Raw genomic sequence first — 17,018 nt, 5'->3', positions numbered from 1 at the left:
GGAGGCTACTGAAGACAGGCAGACTGAGGAGGCTACAGAAGACAGGCAGACTGAGGAGGCTACTGAAGACAGGCAGACTGAGGAGGCTACTGAAGACAGGCAGACTGAGGAGGCTACTGAAGACAGGCAGACTGAAGAGGCTACTGAAGACAGGCAGACTGAGGAAAACTAACAGGCAATTTAAAGTCTGGGGCTGCAGTAAACAAAATGCTAATATGTAAAAAAAAAAAAAGAAGAGCATCAACAATGAAGCCAAACCGAAGCAGACCGGACCATCATTTCACGGCATTGTGGTTTCTAGCCTCCTCTTCTTCAGTCTCAAAGCAAACACTTTTAACAGAACTCCAATGGCGTCCTGTTATCTTACTTAACCGCAGAGCAATGCGGAATTCCAGGTTGTGCTTCCCAAATGGCACCCTATGCCCTTTATCGTGCCCTACGGTGGGGGCCCTGGTCAAGAGTAGTGCGCGATAAAGGGCATAGGGTGCCATTCGGGACGCAAGCCAGTCTCTCAAGGAGATGAGTCAAGGAAGCGTTTGTAGAGTAATCTGCTGGTGCAATCATGTCTTGATTGCTCACAGTGGGGTGTCCTGAATCACTCCCATACTGTATGATAGTACTGACAGAGTGAGAGAGAAACCCCTCTGGTATCTAAAGGACAAGAATAACAATCCTGGTCTTAGATAATGATGGAATCTTTCATTGGCGACATGAAAGGCTAAATTCCAGCGGAAGATCCATTATCTGATCTGAAGAATGTCTGCTGTGACGCACGATGGAAATGAAATGGTAAATGTTGCTGGATGGGATACGCTGTACATGCGAGCCATGTCTAACAGGGAAAATCTATGGAGGACACGACAGCACCAGACACGTGCCTTGTTTCATTTTGTTCCAAGTGATGTATCAATGCCAGGTGCTACTTTGAGAAATGCAACTGGGGGACTGAACATGCCATAAAAGGAACAGAGGTCCATCACATTCGTTCTAAACAGTAGGCTTTGCCCTGTGTTTGTTCACTACATTAGAACATGTTCAGCAGAATATTTCATTCACTTGACTACTCCCCTCTCTATCGGTCAGGGACAGAACCCTCGCCAAAAGCAGTGCACTATATACGGAATAGGGTGCCATTTTGGACACAAGCTTGGTCTAATCACTGAATCCAGTGGCTGGGATAATTAAGTCATATTCAGACTGCACATCCTCTTTGGGACAGAGGAATTCAAAGCACTCGGGTTGTAACATTCCTGTCTGTGCCAGCTCATCTTTATCAAAATAAAAGCGTCCCCAAACCAAACAGAGAGGGCATCCGGACCGAGACCTTGTGGGCCGCAGCTGAAGGACAACAGAACTAAAAAAATACAAATGAATTGGAGATAGATGCTTCAGTCAGACATGGAGGCCAATCTAGAGAGGGAGTCAACATTGTCTCTCTGTAATATCCCAGTAAAACCACAACGTAAGAGAGAAAACTTAGACCTCCTCAAAGAAGCACCTGGCATTGATGCATCACTTGAAAGACTGAAATGAATGTCTTTCAAGGTCCATTTTCAAGCGTGGGTTTCTCTCTATCTCCTATTGATCCAGTGGTGAATAAAGCCCTTAGTCTGGATGTTAGCTGCTGAAAGCTGGGCAGGAATAGGCTTCCCTGAGCTCCGGTGAGGCTGAAGGTTTACGCCACTTAAGCTGGGACTTGGAGTGGAACGCCAATGTAGAAGGAGAGGAAACACACAAGTGAGCGCACACACACACGTACTCCCACACACAGGCATAACACACACGTACTCCCACACACAGGCATTACACACACGTACTCCCACACGCACACACACACACGTACTCCCACACGTACTCCCACACACACACAGGCATAACAAACGTAAGAATAAATAAGAACACCCACAACCCAAGGTCAGACAATCTGTAAAGAAAGAGAAAGAGAGAGGAAAAAGAGAGAAGCTACAGTCCTGTCTGGCAGCCAGGCAGACATTTTGGCTATTTACTGTGGAAACAGAAGCAGGATCAGGAAGAAGAATGCAGTGGCAGCACTGGATTATTCCCTGGCAGGGGTCATCCAGGGGTCAGGTCAAAACAAGCCTGGCTTGTCACGGCTAGAGATGATTGATGGTGAATATAAGGGCACTGCAGAGAGCAAAAGAGAGCGAGCGCGAGAGAGCAAAAGAGCAAAAGAGAGAGAGCAAAAGAGAGAGCAAAAGAGAGAGAGCGCGAGCGAGAGCAAAAGAGAGAGAGCGCGAGCGAGAGCAAAATAGAGAGAGCGCGAGCGAGAGCAAAAGAGAGAGCGCGAGCGAAAGCAAAAGAGAGAGCGCGAGCGAGAGCAAAAGAGAGAGCGCGAGCGAAAGCAAAAGAGAGAGCGCGAGCGAGAGCAAAAGAGAGAGCGCGAGCGAGAGCAAAAGAGAGCGAGAGAGAGAGCAAAAAGAGAACAAAAGAGAGCAAGCGCGAGAGAGAGCGAAAGCAAAAGAGAGCAAGCAAAAGAGAGCGGGCAAAGAGAGAGAGAGCAAGCGCGAAAAAGAGAGCAAAGCGAGAGAGCAAAAGAGAGCGAGCGCGAGAGAGCAAGAGAGCAAGCGCGAGAGAGCAAGAGAGCAAGCGCGAGAGAGCAAAAGAGAGCAAGCGCGAGAGAGCAAAAGAGAGCAAGCGCGAGAGAGCAAAAGAGAGCAAGCGCGAGAGAGCAAAAGAGAGCAAGCGCGAGAGAGCAAAAGAGAGCAAGCGCGAGAGAGCAAAAGAGAGCAAGCGCGAGAGAGCAAAAGAGAGAGCGAGAGAGCAAAAGAGAGAGCGAGAGAGCAAAAGAGAGAGAGATTGCGAGATGGCAAAAGAGCACGAGGAAGCGCAAATAAAGGAAATCTGTTTTTTCCTCTTCTTGCAATGGAAATCTACCCACCAATGGTTTTAACGACTGATCTAGGATCAGCTCAAATTACTTCAGTCCTGACTTCAACAAACGAGAGCAAACTAACTCACCTGGCCCAAGCGAAGATGGTCTCTAGATTCTTTCAAACTGATTTAGGATCAGCTCACCTTTCTACAGCTCTGACCTCGACTGTCATAATGAAATGAACAAATCTGGCACAGGAACAGCTGGTTGGGGCATAAAAGGCAACCAACCACACGGCAGGGAGGGAGGGGTGGGGGCGGTGTTTGTGGATCCAGCCCAGGCGCATCGTGGGACGTGGGAAAAGAATGGCCTCGGGCCAGCCTGCTGGGTTACGATGACTAATCACGCACACCCCTGTTCTGACCTCTGTCTTCACAGCATGGTGTGAGCAAGTCACTGCAGCATTAACCAGAGAGTTACAAGTCATCCGGATGGACATTACCCTAATGGTGGTGGTGGGAAGAGAGACAATCCGCATGGCTTCACGATCAGATGCCCTTGGTACTGATCTGTTCACATCAGCACAATGCTGAGAGAGACCGACAGACTGTATAATCACTGCTTGGCTGAGTGCCCAATGCAATCAAAAGGGAGGAAGCTTTTCTGCTATAAGGCATGACACTTTCAGTGTTTCATGCACCTGGGCACCACTGACACATTCAGAGTGTATTTGTAATTGTCCATGCAAGGATAGAACGTCTGAAACTTTTTGTTTAAGAACCTTATATGTTCTCCTTGCACTTTAAAAAGCCAGAGAGCGTTGTCCTAAAGGAGAAATGTCATTAAGAGCTCCAGTGAAAATGGAGTCGGTGAAGACCAGGGAAGAGGTGATTTACAATACTCCCTGAGCCCCCCTACCTCTTGCTCTCCCTCTCTCAGCGAGGCCCACACCAACGCCACCATTTTAGTAGACCCTATAAACCAGCAACACAAGGTCCGCACAATGGCTAAGGCTCAATCTCCAATGGTACCCTGTCCCCTATGTAGTGCACTACTTTTGACCAGGGCCCATAGGTGTCTGGTCAAAAGTAGTGCACGACATAGAGAATAGGGTGACATTTGGGACAAAAACTACATGCAGGAGGAGGAAGAGAGAACAAAATTGATTCCAGACAATATGCTGCAGTATTGCAGGACAGGTGGTGTTACGTGCCAATGTTGAATGATGTCACTAATCAATTGCAATCTGGTCAGGGTCTCAGGGAGATTCTGGAGCATCAAGCGGTATCATTTGTGTAAAATCACCAGTATGCAGTATACTGTAGCCTTTGCATTTGAGTAAACCTTAAATGCAAAAATCAATACAAACCCTTGATCATGAATCTGAGGTATTGAGTGAAGACACACTAAGACATTTAAAGAGCTGCCATAGCATGTGGATTGACTTCCTGCTAACATGCTTCATTACAGATCAATGAGACGGTAATGAGAAATACACCAGCTGTAATGTGTTCCTTCAGAACAGGAACTCATTACAATGTGTATTGTATTCCACATAACACTGAGATGCAGTGGGATGGAACAACCCATGAGACTTAGAGACACCATCACTTTTTAAACTCCTATTCATAATCTCCAGAACCAAACCATCCCAGTCTACATACCAGCACCATACTAATCTACATATCAGTACCATACCAGTCTACATACCAGCACCATACTAATCTACATATCAGTACCATACCAGTCTACATACCAGCACCATACTAATCTACATATCAGTACCATACCAGTCTACATACCAGCACCATACTAATCTACATATCAGTACCATACCAGTCTACATACCAGCACCATACTAATCTACATATCAGTACCATACCAGTCTACATACCAGCACCATACTAATCTACATATCAGTACCATACCAGTCTACATACCAGCACCATACTAATCTACATATCAGTACCATACCAGTCTACATACCAGCACCATACCAGTCTACAACTGAGACCACGGCGATTTTCTACATTCTGTGGTCAAAAAGGTTTGGACTAGTTTCAATGTGGGGGTTGGAGAGTGAGGGATGAGTGACAGTCCTACCTTTCCTGTGACAGCCGACCAGACCTTGAGCGAGTTGTCGTCAGAGCCGCTGACGATGCGGTTACCACAGAACTGGAGGCAGGTGATGACATGGTCATCATGACCCTTAAGCACCTAGAGTGGACGGAGGGATGGAGAGGAGAAGAGGGAGGGAAGGAGAGAGAGATGGATGACAGGGAGGGAGGGATGGAGAGGAGAGAACGGGAAGAGAGATGGATACGGCGGAGAAGGAAAGGACGGAGTGAGGGAGAATAAGATAAAATGTCAAGAACCCAACAGGAACAATGACAAGGCTGTATTTCTCCAGACATCAAAGACTTGGGGTAAATGTCACGACGGCGCTTTGCAGGTGTACAGAGACCCCCGTTCAAAAAAGACTTGTGTGTTTAAACTCAGAACTGCCGACTCGGCGAATGACAGAGCGCGTTTCAGACGGAGTGTGAAGAGCAAGCGCCGTAACCACGGTTACGTCAGCCATTTCTTCTCGTCACAATAGAACCCGAGGGCTTTTGAAATTAGCCATACGAGGCATATTAAGAAGATCACTCTCTCTTGCTAGTCAAGCTCAATTTAAACTCTGAAAACAGGAGAGGCCGAAACACTCAAGAAACAGCAGGTTGATGTAGAAGTAGAATTGAGGTCATGTCGAGCTCTAGAGAAGAACTACCATAAAACAAAAATATCCATAAGAACTGTCATTACCAAAATCTTCTTTAGGAGAGTTAGAGAACTGACCCACCTAGGGCTTCTAATAAAACCCAGCATAAGGGCCTTATCGACTTGGACGCCTGATCTAATTCAAAGCCGCTTGATATAAAATCCATACGAGTCTCAAGGGAGTGTTAAGATATAATGAACCCGTCTAATAAGGAACGAAGAAAGGCTTTAGAAGTTTTATACAAAACCACCAACTCCAAAGTTGAGAACGGAAGCACAGTTAAATACTGTGGGCTAATGATGAACGCAAATAAAATTATCTATATTATAAACTGGGTGATTTCAGCCCTAAATGTTGATTGGCCGGCAGCTGTGATATATCAGACTGCAATACCACAGGTATGACAAAACATGCATATTTACATTGGTAATCAGTTTACAATAGCAATAAGGCACCTTGAGGGTTTGTGGTATATGGCCAATATACTACAGCTAAGGGCTGTATCCAGGCACTCCGCGTTGCGTTGTGCATAAGAACAGCCCTTAGCCGTGGTAAATTGGCCGTATACCACAAACCCCCGAGGTGCCTTATTGCTTAATTCTATAAAATTAGGAGAATATGAAGCAAAGAGAAAATGTCTACCTTGGGTGATCGGAGGTCTCCTCTCCTCCAGTTGGTGTCTATCCTATGCTGCCTGATGTACGCACACTTCCAGGGGCTGTGGGTGAAGCCCGGCTTGGTGACTTTCCTCTTCTTGAAGGCTAGAGGCTCATCAATGCCTGCTTGTGGAGAGATGAGAGGAGAGGAGCAGTGTCAGTCCGAGACTGCGTCAGGACGCAGAATATCTACCGTTTGATCAGGCCATTGTCAATCTAGCCTGACCATTGTTCAAGATTGATCATATTGGTCAATGCTGGTGTCAATCATGGTCTGAAACTACTTCAGCCTGTTCAGTTCAGGCCAGTGCTTGTGCCTGTCATGCCCGTATACCGGTTCAGTGATTCCTATTGGCTAAGTGCGTCTAGACTGACCCTCCTCCCGGCACTTCTCCCTCCAGAGGAGGTTGTCCTCAGCCAGGATCCTCCAGTAACGACAGGTCTGAGCGGCCTGCAACAGGTCCTTGGGCTCAAGGAACGACAGCACGTACAGGGCCAACTGACGGAGGAGAGGAAGGATGGAGGGAAGGAGAGAGAAAGGAGGAGAGAAGGTTATTTTACAGCGTAAGGGCGTTGCCGTGGTTGAGTGGGTGTTCTGGGTCTAGTTGACCAACCCCACACCTCCTAAAATACCCGTGCTCTACAACTCAAACATACCTCATCCCCAAGCCATTATTGACGATCCAGAGCAATTGAGAGCGTTTGAAAGTGTTTCATCGATGCAGCACAGCAGAACCCCTGATTGTGTATTGAGTTGGTTACATAACAGGGTACTACAGGGTGTCTTCGTCTTACTACGTGTCTCAGTCTCATCCATATATGGATACCACTGAACTGCCCCCAGGGCTTGTTCTGTTGCCACTTCTTTACTCTGCCTAGTGCCTACCACACCCTATCACACTCCAGCCTGAGAGACAGAGAAAAAAGAGAAACGAGACAGAGAAAAGAGGAGAGAGAAAAGAGAGAAGGAGAAAAGGGAGAGAGCGAAAAGAGAGAAGGAGAAAATAGGAGAGAAAGGAGGAGAAAAGAGGAGAGAAAAGAGGAGAAAAGAGAGAGAAGGAGAAGAGAAAAGAGGAGAGAAAAGAGAAGGGGAAAAGAGAGAAAAGAGAGAGAGGGAGAAACGAGAGAGAAAGAGAGAAAAAGAGAGGAGAACAAATGGGAAGCAAAGCAGAAACAGCTAAATGGGAAGAAACAAGGGAGCAGGACAGGCTGCCTGAGGCTCCAACCTCTGCTAAACAAGGTAGCAGTAAGAGGGAGCAGGACAGGCTGCCTGAGGCTCCAACCTCTGCTAAACAAGGTAGCAGTAAGAGGGAGCAGGACAGGCTGCCTGAGGCTCCAACCTCTGCTAAACAAGGTAGCAGTGAGAGGGAGCAGGACAGGCTGCCTGAGGCTCCAACCTCTGCTAAACAAGGTAGCAGTGAGAGGGAGCAGGACATGCGTGAGGCTCCAACCTCTGCTAAACAAGGTAGCAGTGAGAGGGAGCAGGACAGGCTGCCTGAGGCTCCAACCTCTGCTAAACAAGGTAGCAGTGAGAGGGAGCAGGACAGGTTGCCTGAGGCTCCAACCTCTGCTAAACAAGGTAGCAGTGAGAGGAGCAGGACAGGCTGCCTGAGGCTCCAACCTCTGCTAAACAAGGTAGCAGTGAGAGGGAGCAGGACAGGCTGCCTGAGGCTCCAACCTCTGCTAAACAAGGTAGCAGTGAGAGGGAGCAGGACAGGCTGCCTGAGGCTCCAACCTCTGCTAAACAAGGTAGCAGTGAGAGGGAGCAGGACAGGCTGCCTGAGGCTCCAACCTCTGCTAAACAAGGTAGCAGTGAGAGGGAGCAGGACAGGCTGCCTGAGGCTCCAACCTCTGCTAAACAAGGTAACAGTGAGAGGGAGCAGGACAGACTGCCTGAGGCTCCAACCTCTGCTAAACAAGGTAGCAGTGAGAGGGAGCAGGACAGGCTGCCTGAGGCTCCAACCTCTGCTAAACAAGGTAGCAGTAAGAGGGAGCAGGACAGGCTGCCTGAGGCTCCAACCTCTGCTAAACAAGGTAGCAGTAAGAGGGAGCAGGACAGGCTGCCTGAGGCTCCAACCTCTGCTAAACAAGGTAGCAGTGAGAGGGAGCAGGACAGGCTGCCTGAGGCTCCAACCTCTGCTAAACAAGGTAGCAGTGAGAGGGAGCAGGACAGGCTGCCTGAGGCTCCAACCTCTGCTAAACAAGGTAGCAGTGAGAGGGAGCAGGACAGGTTGCCTCATGCTCCAACCTCTGCTAAACAAGCAGTCTGAAGGGGCTTGGCCACTGGAGCAAGCTGAGGGGAGGCTATTTAGACCATTATGGAACATTCCAGACTACTTCCCACACATCTCCCTTCCCACACATCTCCCTTCACTCACTCCCTCCACCATTACAGACGATTCCACACCCTGCCTTTCTCTCCCCTCTTCCCCTCCCCGTCCAGACTTCCCTCACACCTGACAGACAGGAGGCAGGTGCCAGACTGAGACAGTCACTCTGATAAGGACCTCTCTGAGGAGTGACAGGAGGCTGTTTAAGATAGATCCCCTGAGACCATAGAGTCCTGAACGGAGACACATTGGCCCGGTGTTATTAGTCCCCAGTTTGAGCGAAGGGTGACACACCCACCGAAAGGTGCCATAAAGGCTTTTTCCAATGAGTTAAGTGGAGATAAGAAGACAGCTCAGGGAGCTTTCAGTTTTCACCTCTTTGGGCAACAGGGATGGATGGGAGAGGGGAGTTAGGTGGTTCTCACTTCTTTAGGAGGTAGAAAAGCAAGTGGGTAGAGAGGTGTTAGAAAGAGAAAGAGAAAGAGAGAGAGAGAGAGAGAGAGAAAGAGAAAGAAGGGGTTAGAAGAGAGAGAGAGAGAGGAAGAAGGGGTTAGAAAGGGAAGAGAGAGAGAGAGAGAGAGAGAGAGAAGAGAGAGAGAGAGAGAGAGAGAGAGGAAGAAGGGGTTAGAAAGAGAGAGAGAGAGAGAGAGAGGAAGAAGGGGTTAGAGAGAGAGAGAGAGAGAGAGAGGAAGAAGGGGTTAGAAAGAAAGAGAGAGAGAGAGAGGAAGAAGGGGTTAGAAAAGAAAGAGAGAGAGGAAGAAGGGTTAGAAAGAAAGAGAGAGAGGAAGAAGGGGTTAGAAAAGAGAGAGAGAGAGAGAGAGGAAGAAGGGGTTAGAAAGAGAGGGAGAGAGAGAGAGAGAGAGAGAGAGAGAGAGAGAGAGAGAGAGAGAGAAGAAGGGGTTAGAAAGAGAGAGAGAGAAAGAAGGGGTAAGAACGAGAGAGAGAGAGAGAGAGAGAGAGAGAGAGAAAGAAAGAAAGAGAGAAAGAAAGAAAGAAAGAAAGAAAGAAAGAAAGAAAGAAAGAAAGAAAGAAAGAAGGGGTTAGAGAGAGAGAGAGAAAGAAGGGGTTTGAACGAGAGAGAGAGAGAGAAAGAAGGGGTTTGAACGAGAGAGAGAGAGAGAGAGAGAGAGAGAGAGAGAGAGAAAGAAGGGGTTTGAACGAGAGAGAGAAAAAGAAGGGGTTTGAACGAGAGAGAGAAAGAAGGGGTTTGAACGAGAGAGAGAAAGAAGGGGTTTGAACGAGAGAGAGAAAGAAGGGGTTTGAACGAGAGAGAGAGAGAGAAAGAAGGGGTTTGAACGAGAGAGAGAGAGAGAAAGAAGGGGTTTGAACGAGAGAGAGAGAGAGAGAAGGGGTTTGAACGAGAGAGAGAGAGAAGGGGTTTGAACGAGAGAGAGAGAGGGGAAGAATGGGTTAGAACGAGAGAGGGCAGCAGGGAGATGAAATAGCGTTGGAACTGAGGCTCAATGACCTGAGGAAGAAGGGGTTAGAAAGAGAGAGGGAGGAGGAGGGGTTAGAAAGAACTATAAAGGGGTTGTCACCTCTTTGGGCAGCAGGGAGATGAAGTCGCGTTGGAACTGCGGCTCAATGACCTGCATCATGTGTTTGACATGCGTGGGCTCACAGCTGTCGATCAACTCATCCAGCGCCATGAGCTTCTCTGGGCCACTCCAGCTCTGAAAAACACACAGGAGGACGAGGGAGAGCAGGGTTAGATGGGATGTGTCGATGGTACACTACTCCAGCTGTGGAATACACAGGACCGGTCAGGAGAGAAGTACATGGAAAGGACTTTATGTGTTGATGGTCCTTGATTGTAAAATAAGTTGTTTTTAGTGTGTGTTGCGTTGAATTGGCATACAAGGGTGCTTGCTAGAAGTGTGGTGGAATGTAAAAGTGTTTGAAGCCAATTTGCATAGGTGTAGAAGTGTGTATATTTGCCAAAGCATACACTATATATATAAAAGTATATGGACACCCCTTCAAATTAGTGGATTTGGCTATTTCAGCCACACCCGCTGCTGACAGGTGTATAAAATCGAGAACACAGCCATGCAATCTCCATAGATAAACACTGGCAGTAGAATGGCCTGACTGAAGAGCTGTGACTTAACGTGGCACATTGTCATAGGACAGTTAGTAAAATTTCTGCCCTGCTGGAGCTGCCTCGGTCAACTGTAAGTTCTGTTATTGTGAATTGGAAACATCTAGGAGCAACAACGGCTCAGCTGCAAAGTGGTAGGCCACACAAGCGCACAGAACGGGACCGCTGAGTGCTGAAGCACGTAGTGTGTAAAAATAGTATGTTCTTAGTTGCAACACTTTCTACAGAGTTCCAAACTGCCTCTGGAAGCAACGTCAGCACAAGAACTGTTTGTCGGGAGCTTCATGAAATGGGTTTCCATGGCCAAGCAGCTGCACACAAGCCTAAGATCACCATGCGCAATGCCAAGAATCGTCTGGAGTGGTATAAAGCTTGCTGCCATAGGAGCAGTGGAAATGCGTTCACTGGTGATGAATCACACTTCACTATCTGGCAGTCCGACAGACAAATCTGGGTTTGGAAGATGCCAGGAGAGCACCACCTGCCCCAATGCATAGTGCCAACTGTAAAGTTTGGTGGAGGAGGAATAATGGTCTGGGACTGTTTTTCATGGATTCAGGCTAGGAATCCCTTAGTTCCAGTGAAGGGAAATCTTAACACTACAGCATACAATGACATCCGGAACGATTCTGTGCTTCCAACTTTGTGGCAGTTTGGGGAAGGACCTTTCCTGTTTCAGCATGACAGAGAAATGGTTAGTCGAGATCGATGTGGAAGAATTTGACTGGCCTGCACAGAGCACTGACCTCAACCCCATCGAACACCTTCGGGATGAATTAGAACGCTGACTGCGAGCCAGGCCTAATCGCCCAACAACCTCACGAATGCTGTTGTGGCTAAATCGAAACAAGTCCCCGCAGCAATGTTCCGACATCTAGTGGAAAGCCTTCCCAGAAGGGTGGAGGCTGTTATAGCAGCAAAGGAGGGAGCAACTCCATATTAATGCTCATGATTTTGGAATGAAATGTTCGACGAGCAGGTGTCCACATACTTTTGGTCATGTGTACGCAAGTGAATAACACATTCCCTCAACAGAAGCCAGTTAGCCCAAGGCACCTCGCCGCTAACTACACTGGCAACAGGCACCTTAAGAGGCCATTTCCACATCAAGAGCCTGGCCTTCATCAGCACTGTTATTACCTAGCTATGCTCCGTCTGGGATTTCTCCTGGCTGAATATTCACCACCGCTCACAGCCTGAAGCTCAAAGCCAAACTGTTGAGCTTAGCTAGCAAGGGCTGTAGTTGTAACTAGACCAAGTGTCTAGGTGCTGGGGCCAACGTTGTTTTCCTTTGGGAGAGCGCTCAAATGTAACACAGTGATTATAAGAGAGAAGGATGGAGGATGGAAAGCATTGGGCATGTAAAGCATCTGTAATTTGGCAGTTAGACTGACGCCACCGGAGGAGCTGGCTGTGTTGGTAGTTAGGAAGGTAATCAGGGAGTTGGGTTCAAAGCAGTACTTCTCGAACCCGGGCAAAGGGTTGGATTACTGAATGGTTACTCAGCGCTGGCTGGCAGGCGACTTAACACCCATTGGTTATGCCTCTGGGAATTAGCTTTCTGGGTAGAAACACCGCTAGCTACAAAGCTTGCTTATGCTTGGCGGGTAACGCACCGAATTAAGGCACTGATTACAAAGCATGGGTCAGTCAACCCTGGTTTTCAACCAGACGACATAACACCATGTTTCTTTCCAATGTTATGACATTTGGATAGCATTATTTTCTGGCTATACTCATCTTCAAACCTCGTAAAGAGGATTCATTTAATTTCTCTCTCACTCCACAGGAAGCACAAAAGGGGCTGAGCATGCAAGGACAGGAAAGAGAATGTACTGAATGCACGTTGTGGGTTTAGCTGCGTCTAATACGGGCTGTCAGATGAAAGGCAAAAATGGGGCCATAGCAGGTGAACTACGTCAATAGTCTCTCTCTCTCCCGCTCTGTCAAAAAAAAAACCCACACACACACAGGGCGAGTTCTCACACGGACAAGCTATTTCACAGGATTAGTGGTTTTTGGGAATGATGAAGCGCTAAATGCAATGTTACAATATTTGACAACGGATGTCTGACTGAATTGTTTGATACCGTGCCATGTCCCGGAGAGACAGGTACTGATCTTACAGGTAGTTGTTGCAGAAGTAAACAGAGCGGAAAAGCCCGACCTTGAACGCAACATTGTTCTAAACAGCTGCGGAATCTACATCCTGAAGTAAGACTTACAGGCATCTAATTGTTAAATGAACTTGGCCTGACATCTCTATGCTGCAGTCTGGCTTCTGTGGCTGTAAATCTCTACAGGATGGGATTACATTTCACAATAGCAGTAAACTGGTTTATTCACCAAACAGAGATGTGAAGAAAGTTAATCACCGCAATATTAGCAGAAAGATGTTGCCGACAGGAATGTTATTAGCAAATTGCCATTTTTCGAATAAAAGATTTCTTGACATTTTGTTGAGGTTATGCAGCCATTACCTTCAGAGAATGCTTTGAAGACGGCACTAAAGCTCTAATTTCTTTCCTGCTTTATGCAGCAGCATTACAGCGAGTTGGTTGCCAAGTCAAATAAACTCAGTATTGTTCCCATTTCGGATGAAAGGGATGCTTACTGACGATGAATTTGATATTAACAAAATGCTGGAAACAAATCGCCGATGTCTGACCACTAGTCATCATTATGGAGTTGCCTCAACACAACAAGGCTTTTACTGCCCTAACAAAAAGCAGAGAAGGAACATTACGGCCGTGCCTGAGCTAGGGGGCAGGAACTAACTCACCTGAAATGACCACTAGGAAGGGGAGGATGGACGTGACAGGAAGACATTGGAGGAGCGAAGGGGGAACTAACTCACCTGAAATGACCACTAGGAAGGGGAGGATGGACGTGACAGGAAGACATTGGAGGAGCGAAGGGGGAACTAACTCACCTGAAATGACCACTAGGAAAGGGAGGATGGACGTGACAGGAAGACATTGGAGGAGCGAAGGGGGAACTAACTCACCTGAAATGACCACTAGGAAGGGGAGGATGGACGTGACAGGAAGACATTGGAGGAGCGATGGGGGAACTAATCACCTGAAATGACCACTAGGAAGGGGAGGATGGACGTGACAGGAAGACATTGGAGGAGCGAAGGGGGAACTAACTCACCTGAAATGACCACTAGGAAGGGGAGGATGGACGTGACAGGAAGACATTGGAGGAGCGAAGGGGGAACTAACTCAGCTGAAATGACCACTAGGAAGGGGAGGATGGACGTGACAGGAAGACATTGGAGGAGCGAAGGGGGAACTAACTCACCTGAAATGACCACTAGGAAGGGGAGGATGGACGTGACAGGAAGACATTGGAGGAGCGAAGGGGGAACTAACTCACCTGAAATGACCACTAGGAAAGGGAGGATGGACGTGACAGGAAGACATTGGAGGAGCGAAGGGGGAACTAATCACCTGAAATGACCACTAGGAAAGGGAGGATGGACGTGACAGGAAGACATTGGAGGAGCGAAGGGGGAACTAATCACCTGAAATGACCACTAGGAAAGGGAGGATGGACGTGACAGGAAGACATTGGAGGAGCGAAGGGGGAACTAACTCACCTGAAATGACCACTAGGAAAGGGAGGATGGACGTGACAGGAAGACATTGGAGGAGCGAAGGGGGAACTAACTCACCTGAAATGTCCGGAGCCATTCCTGGAGACCTGTGGGAGAAGGGATGGAGGTGATACGTCGCCTCTGCTGCCCCTGACCGTTAGCTGTCCTGATGTGCCCAAACGTGGTGGGGGTGGCTGGGTAGGGGACCAGCCCTGTAGCACTGTGGGGAGAAATATGGAGAGATGGGGAGGGAGCAAGTAAGAACGCAGGATTTTTTTTGCCTTTTCCCCCCCACAAGAAAAAGATAACCAGACTACACTGAAGAAAAACTATTTCTCCTGTTCTTCTGAGGAGAAGGATAAGGGTTATATTGATAGCGAGGAACACGGAGGTCATTATGAATAGTTTCAAATGCGGGCAAAGTGCAGGTGCTGCAGCAGTAGCAGCTTCTGCAGATATCTTCCACTCCGCTCACTAATTACAACAGCAGTGAGGAGTACACAAGTTGGGTGGATGGAGAAGCAAACAACAGATACTAATGAGAGAAACAACCCTGGGTCTCTGCCAAGAGGAGACTTAACTGGGTTTCTATAGCTGGGGTGTATTCATTAGTGCACACCGTAGCAAACCATTTTGCAATGAAAACAGAGTGATCTATTGGGCACATTCAGGTAGGTTCCTACCCGTTTGATTTAGTTTGCTTCATAGTGAATACACCCTGCTCTCTTCTCAATGCAACAGCTTCTTGGAATTGGAATTGAACTGAAACCAAGTTCACATTCACTAGGCACGAAACGGGAAGGTACTACCTGAACGTCAATTAAGAAACGTTCAATAAAATGTTCCGTTGCTAAATGTTTCAGTACGCCGTGCATGAATAAATACGGGCCTGATCTCTTCCAGAGTGTTTCTCTGGAACTGAAAACAGCTGTTTATTCCCATGTTTCCATCATCATTAATCAACTAAATGCATCTGCACACGAGCTTGATTCAATTTGGTTTGGGTTACTAACTTGTTTTTATTCAACTAAAAATATTTTAAAAATCGACTTGATTTAGGGGAAAGAGAACTGCTATTGAGGTGCAGATCAATTCTGGAATGTGAATTTTAGGGGGATTTCTATCAATGTGCGCCTCTCGCCCTGAGACTTCAAAGTGCACATAGTTCCAAAGAATTAAGTTCAATGTCAACCCCCCCAAAGGGAAGCCACGAGGCGTGCGCTCATTCGGTACTAGCCAAACGCCATACCAACCATTCAGCAGTTCCTCACACCATTCTGCTTAGCGACAGAAGTACGGGGTAAGAGAGAGAGGTCTGTTTCATAATGGGTTTATTTTTAATGAGATTGAGAGCTAGACCAACGTGTGGCAATTACAAGGCTGCAGAAGCAGCACAGTGCTGCCAGTGAGTGAGGCAGCAGTGCTTCGTCAGGGTCCTCAGGAAGGCATGAAGTACACTTTAATGGGCAAAGAACACGCTGCGGTGAGCACTTCTTATGAGGATTATGTCTTAGTGTGAATAACTACATAATATTCTGACTTACAGGGACAACGGGGGCTGCCTGCTGGATCCTGTCTGTGATACAACAGAACTGGGTCAGGGTTTCTTTACCATTTGCATTGCTGGGTCTACTGGGTAGGAAGGCTAAATCTATTGGTTAACTGGTAGGAACAGGGGGTTGGTTCTTCATCTTGGATACTGGATAACAGGGTGGGGGAGATGGGAACGGGGGGGGTTGGTTCTTCATCTTGGATACTGGATAGCAGGGTAGGGGAGATGGGAATGGGAGGGGGTTGGTTCTTCATCTTGGATACTGGATAACAGGGTAGGGGAGATGGGAATGGGGGGGGTTGGTTCTTCATCTTGGATACTGGATAACAGGGTTGGGGAGATGGGAATGGGGGGGGGGTTGGTTCTTCATCTTGGATACTGGATAACAGGGTAGGGGAGATGGGAATGGGGGGGTTGGTTCTTCATCTTGGATACTGGATAACAGGGTAGGGGAGATGGGAATGGGAGGGGGTTGGTTCTTTACCTTGGATACTGGATAACAGGGTAGGGGAGATGGGAATGGGAGGGGGGTTGGTTCTTCATCTTGGATACTGGATAACAGGGTAGGGGAGATGGGAACGGGGGGGGTTGGTTCTTCATCTTGGATACTGGATAACAGGGTAGGGGAGATGGGAACGGGGGGTTGGTTCTTCATCTTGGATACTGGATAACAGGGTAGGGAGATGGGAATGGGGGGTTGGTTGGTTCTTCATCTTGGATACTGGATAACAGGGTAGGGGAGATGGGAATGGGGGGGGTTGGTTCTTCATCTTGGATACTGGATAACAGGGTAGATGGGAGATGGGAGGGGGGTTGGTTCTTCTTCTTGGATACTGGATAACAGGGTAGGGGAGATGGGAACGGGGGGGTTGGTTCTTCTTCTTGGATACTGGATAACAGGGTAGGGGAGATGGGAACGGGGGGGTTGGTTCTTCTTCTTGGATACTGGATAACAGGGTAGGGGAGATGGGAACGGGGGGAGGTTCTTTACCTTGGATACTCGGAGCCTTTGCAGGGCTTTTTTCCTGAAGGGAAAGATCGGACCTCTGGGCCATGGTCCAACTTTCTCTTCATCTGCAAAACAAGGGAGGTGAAAGGAGAAGAGATGTTAGGAGGCAGTAGAGCGAGACAGACACCACAGAGGTACACCCTTGTGTGCGTGTGCACGTTCCTCCGTTCTTGCA

At 47.9% G+C, this 17,018-nt stretch overlaps 1 protein-coding gene across 5 annotated transcripts in view; it reads right to left on the bottom strand.

Moving 5' to 3' along the window:
• The window catches only part of LOC118376312 (F-box/WD repeat-containing protein 7), a 97,977-nt gene that overhangs the window by 15,744 nt on the left and 65,215 nt on the right, over nucleotides 1–17,018 (bottom strand). For 3 of the 5 annotated variants that reach the window (XM_052464696.1, XM_052464697.1, XM_052464699.1), the window contains exons 2-7: nucleotides 16,826–16,908; nucleotides 14,361–14,502; nucleotides 10,119–10,253; nucleotides 6,626–6,749; nucleotides 6,237–6,376; nucleotides 4,937–5,050 (exon numbers count right to left, since the gene is read on the bottom strand). In XM_052464696.1, the coding sequence (XP_052320656.1) occupies nucleotides 4,937–5,050; nucleotides 6,237–6,376; nucleotides 6,626–6,749; nucleotides 10,119–10,253; nucleotides 14,361–14,502; nucleotides 16,826–16,908 (738 nt within the window). The remainder of the gene's footprint in view (nucleotides 1–4,936; nucleotides 5,051–6,236; nucleotides 6,377–6,625; nucleotides 6,750–10,118; nucleotides 10,254–14,360; nucleotides 14,503–16,825; nucleotides 16,909–17,018) is intronic. The other 2 variants (XM_052464698.1, XM_052464700.1) reach the window with 1 other exon arrangement.

Source organism: Oncorhynchus keta, chromosome 16 (genome assembly GCF_023373465.1).
Source record: "Oncorhynchus keta strain PuntledgeMale-10-30-2019 chromosome 16, Oket_V2, whole genome shotgun sequence".
NCBI classification, from domain to species: Eukaryota; Metazoa; Chordata; class Actinopteri; order Salmoniformes; family Salmonidae; genus Oncorhynchus; species Oncorhynchus keta.
The sequence above is the reverse complement of the archived record's forward strand: the minus strand, read 5'-3'. Positions and strand labels throughout refer to the sequence as shown.